Source organism: Sardina pilchardus, chromosome 13, assembly GCF_963854185.1.
Source record: "Sardina pilchardus chromosome 13, fSarPil1.1, whole genome shotgun sequence".
Taxonomy (NCBI): domain Eukaryota; kingdom Metazoa; phylum Chordata; class Actinopteri; order Clupeiformes; family Clupeidae; genus Sardina; species Sardina pilchardus.
Window position 1 is genome coordinate 8188060 of NC_085006.1, and position 10208 is coordinate 8198267.

The 10208-nt window shown below is 41.1% G+C and overlaps 1 protein-coding gene across 1 annotated transcript; it reads right to left on the bottom strand.

Moving 5' to 3' along the window:
- Positions 1 to 202: 202 nt before the first annotated feature.
- Positions 203 to 7646, bottom strand: lhx1a (LIM homeobox 1a). Its single transcript, XM_062552749.1, has 5 exons — positions 7296 to 7646; positions 5473 to 5696; positions 4536 to 4813; positions 2578 to 2743; positions 203 to 1295 (listed from the first exon to the last, which is right to left on the bottom strand). The coding sequence occupies exons 1-5, from the start codon at positions 7523 to 7525 to the stop codon at positions 916 to 918; spliced, it is 1278 nt and encodes a 425-aa protein (XP_062408733.1). The 5' UTR covers positions 7526 to 7646; the 3' UTR covers positions 203 to 915.
- Positions 7647 to 10208: the final 2562 nt, after the last annotated feature.

Here is a 10208-nt window from a genome sequence, read left to right on the forward strand (position 1 = left end):
TAGACTTCATTTAGCAACATTTCAAGTTCTCTTCCATTAAATAAAGGGTTCACACTCCATACATTTTTTTTAGCGTTTGCCTTTTGAAGGCCAACTTTGTCGGATTTGGTGGATTTCTTAAACACAAACAAAACAAAAAAAAAATATCCAGATAAAGAGAAAGCAGAAAAAAATGCTTCCCCCCTCCCCTCCCCCACCCAGCCTTCAGAAACATATTTAGCGTCAAAAAAGATTGTTTAAGTGTCAATATGGCAGAGCCTTTGGAGGCGTAGAGGTCTGAGGAGTTTTCAAATAAGTACACTAAGTCTGACGGCTTCCTTCTATCTTGGGGGCCTACATCACCGGTGAGCACAACGCCAACCATCGTAGGTGTTGCTCCGTAAAGCTGTCGAGTCTTTGACAGAAGCTAATGGTGTGTTGTTGTTGTTCTTTTTTCTCAAGTCCAGAGTGTTGTTCTCCAAGTGATGTTGTTTTGTGTTTTTTTTTTTTTCCTGTTGATGCATGGAGTGTTACTGGAGGGACAACGCTGTGCTAGGCCTCTCGCTGGGGTCTTTACCAGGACAGAGCCGGGGGGGCCGAGAGCCCCAAAGGGGCCAACAACAGTCACAAATCAGTCTTTTCTGTGGTTGCGTCCATGTTCTGATTACGAAAAAGGAAACAAAAATGTATGAAGCAACTGGATATAAACACAATATCGAGACAAACGTTTATGACCACACTGGCGTCTGTTGACTTCACTTTCTTAGAATATCTCTCACCAAAAAAAAAAAGCAAAAAAGAAAAATTGAAATTTGAAAAACAATAAATATGGATGCCCAAAAGAAACTCCCTCCCCCCTTATTTCTGTTGTCCCAAACTCCTTTATCCCTCCACTGGGTTTGTCCATGTTTGTTTTTGATGAAGAGAGGGAGGCAGCTACCAAACAGTTCCTTCATTCATTTCTGAGGGGGGATGTGACAGGTGGTTGTTGTATCCGCTTCCATTGAGCGAGAGCGAGGTAAAGGACGGGCTGGGACCGAACACGTCCGACGACATGCTGTGCAGCGGGCCCGGGATGCCGGGTTCGGGGCTGGGCGAGTCGCCCGGGTGGTGGGACATGATGTCGGAGAACCGCTGGACTTCACTGGACGGATGGTGGCCCGGAATAGGATGGTCCATGCCCCCGAGGGGAGTTCCAGTGGGGCCCGATGACGGCACGAATGGGAGGTCCACTGGGGTCTGGGCCTGGGAGGATGGGGGCCCCTGCGGGAAGAAGTCGTAGTTCCCACCAGGGCCGTAGTAGTCACTCTGATAATCTGGAGATTAACAAACAGGGAGAGAGGGGGTTACCACAGTGAAAAGAAGGAGGACAAGAAAATTCCAGGGGCCGCTAAAACACAGTGCCTGGAGTTCCGCTGAAACAAGGCCTTACTGTTTTACATTAGTCACACTCCGTGTAAGACTTAAATCAAAACTGTATTTGGGCAGGGGGAACAACGCTGGCAAGAAATTAATTAAAAAAGCAGAACATTTTATCAGTGATTTTACCTTCTGAGACATAATTTCCAAGCACAGCCACTCACTATTTTCTAAGGGCGAAGCTCTGCTCCATAGAATATAAAGGACACTACAGAAATAATTAAATGCTTCCATAAAAGGGAGGGAAGCTCATTGGAATTATTTCCCAGTAGTTTAAAATCATTTATTCATTAATTATAGCCAGCTTGAATTAACCAGTTTCATTGTTTGTTTATTCTCAAAACATGACCCTTTTATGACATGAATAGAGCTCAACCAACCATTACTTATAACTAAAATAGTAATTGAGAAAAGGCATGTATTTGAAAAGCTTAATAACATAAAACAAAACAGTGAACTAAATAAACACTTAAACTCATTCATAACACGATTCTAGTACCATCTGTAAAAATGTAATAACAATAGCGACCGGAAATATTAATTTCTGTATGCTAACATTCAGGTGCGGTTAAGAAAAAAAAAAACGCTTAAACGCTTAAGACGACACTGTTGAGAGGACCCAAACCCCTCTTACCTAACCTTTAGCCTCTATTTAAAAAATGACTTACTTGTTTATGATACTACATTACATGCCCATTATGTAATGATAATAGTCTGGTACAGTTATACTTATTAAGAGACCTAACGCCTTCATTTAACCATTTATCCAAAGTGATTTTTATAAATAGGCTACGCTTACACAGTAGCCTACACCACCTTTACATTGCGATCTCAAGTAGAAGAAGCATTTTATTCAAGATAATATCAATGGCAGCCTAAAGACGCCAGTGGTGTGACCAAGAGATAAAAAAAAACACCCTTCTTTCACCTCCCTTTAGTTCTATATGTTTCATCTCATAAAATGCCAGAGTCGGTTAACACTTCTCCATCCCATGGCTATAACAACGTCGAGAGTCGTCATTAAACGTGACCTTGTCTGATAAGCCATTACGCTTTTCAAAGGTTTCTGGAGCAGCGCGACAAAATGGAAACAAAGATTGGCAATGGCGTGTAAAATAATCTAAAATTTCAGACCATTATGTGAATTAGATAAACCCGCAGAAGTGAATTCAGTCCTACCTCCATAGTAAGAAAACGGTCCGTTAGGAATAAGCTCTCCGGGTTCAAGCCGGTCCACTAGCGTCCTCATTCTCCTCGGACTTCGGAAGAAAGCGTGCCTCCTTGCGCCAAGGGCACTCAGTTGCTTCATTCTCCTCTCTTTGGACCGTCGGTTCTGGAACCATACCTGTGCCAAATACATTCAAGATCAGCGTCCACTAATCTCAGAAGTAGTCTATGATTTTGCGACATACAATGGCGCTTTTCTCACGTTTTAAAAAAATAGGCCTACGGTACATTTTAAGTTAGTCAAAAAGACCACCATGATTTTTTTTTTCCATCTGCAAGTGAACAAATTGCATCACAACAATAAACATGTCAACAATTTGATAAAACAATGACCTTTGGGAACAGCAACAACAACGAATGATAATAGCATAATAATAATAATAATAATAATAATAATAATGACAATAATATGAATAATCGGCAAAATAAGAATAGTCAAAATGATTACGATAAGTTGTAATAATGTAATTAAGTTACAATAATATAAGAATAGTCTAATAATAATATCCAAAATCATGCCAAAGAATACAAATAGTAGGCTAGGCCTCTGGCGAGCTTGCAGTATTATTGTTGTTTGAGTAAAAGGCGCGTTCATAAAGGCCTACTAAACTACTATGTGTCAAGATTAATGTCCTGCAAAAGATTTCGTTCATTTACATATTTTGTGAGACTTCACAAAAAGTTGTGTAATTACGTAGATATTTTGTACAGTCCTTTGTATCTTTGTTTATGAGCGATGCACCTAATGACGCTGCGCACCGTGCTCCAGTGATAGCCAGTGACTGCTGATGTGACTGAGTGAATTCGTATTGCAGTGACAAGATTACGCCTAATTATCGTCACTCCAAGAGTCTCGGATCTAACCTCACTTTAATGATCTTTTAACCCTCCATTTACCCCGACTGAGGGCCAGCAGCAGGAACTTAAATTCTTCAATTAATACCTAATAGGTCTGTTGTTACCGACATATTAACCAGCTCCGCAAGGTTATTATTTGGTAATCTATACACTCATCCTTGAATTCCTTTAAGATAATAGAAGTTTACACTAAAAAAATGACGCTCAATTAATCTCCAACGTCATTTCAAACTCTTCATCTTCCATCTCAGTTTCACGTATGGACATTAATGCAGGCTGCTCTCTTCACTGCAATTAATCTGCACTTGAAGATACTCAAAGCCTAGTGGGTCTTTGGACATTTGGACGTTTCAGTAGCCTATTTGTATCTAACTGCTGGCGCATTTTCCAGTACCCCTGAAACAGGCCGAACAAGTGGTCAACCTATAGCCAGGATACTGTCATGACATTATCAATATTAGTAAAGTACTACTGGTAGTAGTATTAGTCGTATTATCACATAATATTAGTAATAATAATAATAATAATAATAATAATAATTGATATTTGGACATGTTACTATCTCTAGCACAGTCACTACTACTGCTAGCCTAGTATCTCTTTTGGTTTCTGAAGAAAGGAGGACTGAGTGAGGCGCATACGTGTTTCCACTTCACTGAGTGCAGTCCCAGCATGGCTAAATGTGGTCGCAAAACGTGATGGCAGGTCACTGCCAAGACACCCATCGTTTTCACCACACTCACGCCAATTGGCATCTCTTACCACTGCTTAGGCCAAGCAGAGACAGAGAGAGATACCGACATAAATAATTTCTTTAAAGATTATGTCTTCGTAATCAAAACCACCCTGCTTCAAATTCGAATATAAATGTAGTCTGAGAAAAATGAGAAATGTCAAGGCGCTAGAGGGAGCGTCTGTCATTTGATAGAAAAAACAAAATGCTCAAGGAGAGCAATCCCAATCAGGGTAAAACAACACACGAAAATAACTCCCAAAAAAGGCCAATGTGGCAAACGCGATCCTTACTTAAATACATTGCATAATGACTGTACCTGAATGACTCGCATGTTGAGGCCAGTTTCTTGCGCTAGTTGCTCCCTGATGTGTCTTGTTGGTTTGGGTGTTGCAGCGAACGCTGCTTTCAGAGTCTCCAGTTGCTTGGCTTTAATTGTGGTGCGTGGTCCCCGTCTTTTCCCTCCAAGATTCTGGTCGTCATTCTCATTATTAACCGCTTCTTTGTCCGACAAATTGGCAATTTCAGAGTCTTTTACATCATCTTGTAGCTGGTCTTGAGAATCTGGAGATAAACTTGGATCACTGCAGGCGGTTACTGCACAAAAAGAGAAGAAAAAAATGCAAATTAGTTGCAAATGTAGAACAAGCCAGGCGCTTGACGACATGTGTTTAGGCTACTGCGTAAAAAGGTCAGTAAAAACAAGAGTGAGGTAGGTGGTATAACATTTAGCATTTTATAATAGGATAGGGGTGTTATATTAACGCAAACAACAGTATTGACATTGAAATAGGAAAACTAGAAGAAGAAAATGTTCTAATATTGGAGGTTTGGGTTCAACAGTATTAATCATATCGTTGGATCGTGTAAGGTATATTAAGTCATTATTGCCTTGCAGGGCAGAACAACAAACTAGTTCCAAATTAGTATCAAATGTAATAAAAAATACTCAACGTAAAATCTGGACCGAGTCAAACACCAAATCCAAACGTTATTTCTAATCCAATGGACATCGCAAAAGTGGCACATAGACTTACAGCTTTTTATCGTTTTCAGTGGGACACTATCATCCCGAAATCAACATTACTGAGTGATGTAATTCGGTCCTGGGAAATGTAGAGTGCATATAATAAATGGATACGTCCACCCCCTTAATTGTGAGCTACTAATGTTCCTTTTCAAAATGGCGACGCCATCCTTTACAATGCCCCCTCTACATTCGAGGGAGTCCTTGCCTCTTCCTACCTAAGCCTCACCTGATAAGAGGTTTGCGTCTTTTCCATTGGAGTTGCTTAAATAATCTTCTTTGCAGACAAATTTGTTCTCGTCTATGATGTACAGTTCCTCTCCCGTGGAGAGCTGCTTGTTGCACATCATGCAGGTGAAACAGTTCAGGTGAAACACCTTGCTCCGCGCCCTCCGGACCAAGTCATTTGGCGAGATCCCCTGAGCACAGCCCGCGCACTTCGTCCCAAACCGTCTGGAAAGGAAAATAAAGGATGTTGCATTTCAATTTCTTGGACAGAGAGAAAAAAGAAAACTACCGCTAGGCCTCTAAAACAAGACTTGTTCTTTGCTAAACATTTTGTTGCGTGCGTGGACAAGTGCAGATTGATTAATACTATAATTATTACTATTACTATTATTATTATTATTATTATTATTATTATTATTAATAATAATACTAATGATAAAATACAGTTTTAATCTCAAGTCAAGATAGTGTAGGGCCTATCCATGTACTACAGCTTTATTTATTGTGACCTAGATGCACAAATTATTATAATCCAGTCTCATGAAGCCTGATTCTAAATAATGTGTTGATAATAAATCTTCCAAGATTCCAAATGCGAGAATGGGCTACAGAATCTACAAATAGAGCAGAGCAAGATTTTCTTAGCGGTAAAATACAGGGCAGGAACATTAGCCCAAAGGGCGACGGCTTTACAAATAGATTATTTAATTTAAGGAAATAATCTAATACACATATTGTAGGATACAATAGCCCATACAAATTATGGGCCTACCTGTAAGGAGCAAATATTGTTGATCGCACTCTCTAATAGTGTGTATTCAGATTCCGCACGCTGATTGTTGATTCCAAGTCTGTGATTGCATTGTCTATGTGTTTCCTCTTCAAATTGGTTTATTATTCAAATCCACTTATCACATCTTCACTCGAACCCCGGCAAACACGGGTTTGTACAGACAGCTTGCCACCAGGCCAGGTTACACTTCCCTCAAGAAGCTTGGCAAAGTATTGATCCCTGCGGCTTCCCTGGCTGGCGATTCTTGTAAACAAAGTGTGATTTCCTTAAGACCCTCACTGCGAACGAGTGCACGAGTACACAAACGTTTAATGTATGTGGTCTTTTGTTTAACATGACAATTCAAATTAACAAGCTTTTAATTAGGGGCTGTCTTGATCAAAGATTCTCCAATCGAACCCCCTGAGTCTTGATTTCACACCCGGTGTTTTGCATGGACTTCCCTTCGCAGAGTGTTACACAGACTGGGCAGCTGTGTATTTGGCCTAAACGTTTTGGATTTCAGAGCAACTGTTTTGAAAACAGATAGCAAACTGGCAAAGCATAATATAGGCCTATATGATGATCAATTATTTATGTTTAGCCTACATAGAAGTCTGCATATGATCATAAGATGTATTATTCGACGGTGGTGAATGCATAGGCCAGGCACATACATTTTAACAAAATAACTAATTTACAGAGGTCATCTGGCAAATATTTCTTCTATTATTTATGTAGAAAACGTGGTTCAATGTTGTCTATCATTTCAACCATGCATACCGGTATGTACTGTATTTGATCACCCACACATTTAAGGCTACACCATCCTATTTCTCCAAAGGAGAGAGAAATGTGACTGGGTGTGACAGGGCGAATGCCTGTCCATCTTACACCCTTCCCTGAGACAAATAAAATGGTGCATTACTCTAAGAATGTTACTGGACTGTGGGACCCATTCAAACGCATAAGGTAGTAGCCTAGGTGTAGGTAGGCTACCCACTGAAAACAGTAGAAAACAATTAGAAGGGAAAACAAGTAGAAGGGCTTACCTAAAAAAGTCGTTTTTGCAGTAGAGTTTCCCCTCTCGAGAAAAGCATTTCTCTGTTAGATTACACTTGCACTCGCAGCATTGTACGCACTTGACGTGCCATGCTCTGTCCAACACATTGAGGAGAAACCTGTCCAATATAGGCCTTTCGCACCCAGCACAGTGGACCATCGTCTTTGGCTGTGCTCCCGCAACTCTACCGTTGTCTGGACAACGCGAGTATCTGTTCATTCACGTTTTTTTCTCTCAAAACACCAATCAAGAGAGGTAAAATGTCGTACGCGTAGGGGTAGAGGTTTGGGCTCCTTTTCGCTTTGAAGTCCGGGTCAAACTGAGCGAGCAGAGCTGTATGCGTCGGTGTCTCTCCTGTCACTGCCAGTTCTCAGTAATATCTGTAAAGGTCCAAAATTGGATAGAGGATGACGGGCTGGGTATTTCTCGGGGATGAGGTAGTACCAAAGATCCTCCTATGTAGGAAAAACAACAATTCAGGAAAAAAAAGCAAGAAAAAAGGGAAAGCCAGTGCGCGCGAAAAATCAAGCCTCCACGTATATGCCGCCTAAAATATAAGCATAATTTCGCATCAATACGTCACCGTGATCATCAAAGTGGGACAACGATGAGAAAATGATGTGTCTAAGTCAGTCTTGTATGGCATCAAATTTTACAGCACAGCTTACAAGGCAAGGCTAACAAACAAGACACGCGTGCCCCCAAAACACATGAACGCACTTAGACATCACAGCGTATCCACACTGTTGAACACCATCGGAGAACCAGCACGTCAAAACGCCGTAATATCGCTGAAAAACTGCGTTTTTCCCTCTGCGTTTCAAATTTCCTTCAGTTTTTAGAAAGCGAGGTTATAGAGCACAGGATTCGTGTGACATCTCAATGCAGGATTGACGCTCCTTGCACAGCTCTCAGTATTCTGCATGTTCTTGAAAGCACACGAGCCATCCTTATTCACAGCCCCGTGACGTCACGCGAGGCGGAGGCCAATCAGCGCCTTCCTGTTCAAGTAACCATTAGCTAGCCCCTCAAAGCTTTACAGGCGCAGTCTGTACTATTTATAGGGAACAGAAGAAACCAATTGTCAAAAAAATCCAGAAACTGTCATATCTTTGTTAATGTGGACAGCAGACAGAAAAGATATAGTTCCTCCAACTAAAACAGCGTAATTATCTCGTGGTTGTCTTTCCATGGAGGAACGAACATCAAGATGCACTCAACAAGGTAGCTATGCCGCTTCACTTTTATTTTGCAGCGAAGTAGTGACTGTGTCACTTTTGCATAAGTGGGGCCCATGTTTAGACATATATTACAATGTAATTAGCTGCAGTTCATCCAGCTTGATGTCTATAGCTGAGTGAGGGATTTACGAGAAGAGAGCATCTGCGAAACAATGAATGACAAAGGTGTATCGACTTTGAACTAATATTAGTCTTACTAAGACTGCTAAAGCGACGACAACAGACTAAATTGGTGGGACTGCTCAACTTCTTGAAAGGTGGATGATAGCGGCGCTTGTCATTTCGCAGGCGCTGTGCAAGTCGGGAATCAAATTCCACGTAGTTCACTATATTTTGTACATGAAGAAGACGGCTGTATTGAAGGAAAAGTGGTAGCCTAATGTTCTTTACCGCTATGCAGTCGCAAGGGAACACGAGGAGGTAAGTTTCCTAGGATTGCCATTTATTCTTGGTATTCTGGACGAACTATTTAGGCTACACGCGTTTGCATTCATTTTTTTTCGGTGAAGTTGTCATGATACCATGCCCTCACGCAATCCAACTGGGCTGTTTTGTCGACTGTTAATTGATACTATTACACATTATTTAAGACTTCAATGCAAGCTCCTATTAAGGGGATTATAGAGTAAATTGCATTGATTGCTATTATCCTATCGGGTCTCCATCCTCGTAACCTTAGTGATTACAATCCCTTTGGTCTTTTGTCTAATGAGAGAAAGTGAAAGACGAAGAGGCTCTAAAGTTTACAGTTGACCAGATCGCCCTGACAGTTTTTGATGGCCCAGACACCTTTGGATATTTAATTAAGATGAGCAATATACAGGAAGTGGTAGCATTGCGCTTAAAAATATCCTTGAATTTGTTTTATGCCTACATGTGCCTTCATGTAAGGAAGGCAAGTAAGTAATCATGGGCACGTGATTGCTTATAGAGAATTTTAGAGTGGACGATAGTGAACACTTTCGCGCATAAGATAGCGACGTGTTAGATAGGTAAAACACTCAAGTCATAATTCATTTGGCGATTAATTGTAGGCTATAGTATTGCGTCAAATAATTTCACATAACTAGTAAACACACAACACAATGCTTTTATTAAAAGAGTAAATCCTAACAATGAAGAAAGGGAAAGATGATAGAAGACAAACCAAGTGTAATTTGTAGGTTTCTTGAGACTTCAGCATTACGCTACTCTGAGATAGGAAATGGAATGATTGAAAGGTGAGAATGGGTTATGCCTTATGGCACTGACTGATACTCAAACCATGTGATCATAAACGGTTGAACGTTGCTCCACTAAACGTCTTCTGACATCACCACATACAGCACTAATTATAGGGTACACTAAGCTCCAAACAGCACATCCCTTTACACACACACACACACACACACACACACACACACACACACACACACACACACACACACACACACACACACACACACACACACACACACACACACACACACACACACACACACACACACACACACACACACACACACACACACCTCCCCCTCACCACAGCCTACAGCCCCCAGCGACATACAGCACACACTGTCTCGCCTAATGATGGACATGGCACAACCTTTGCTACTCACATTTTGCCTATGTAGATTGCCCAAACGCCACGGTCTGGGATGGGATCAATACCACCTTCA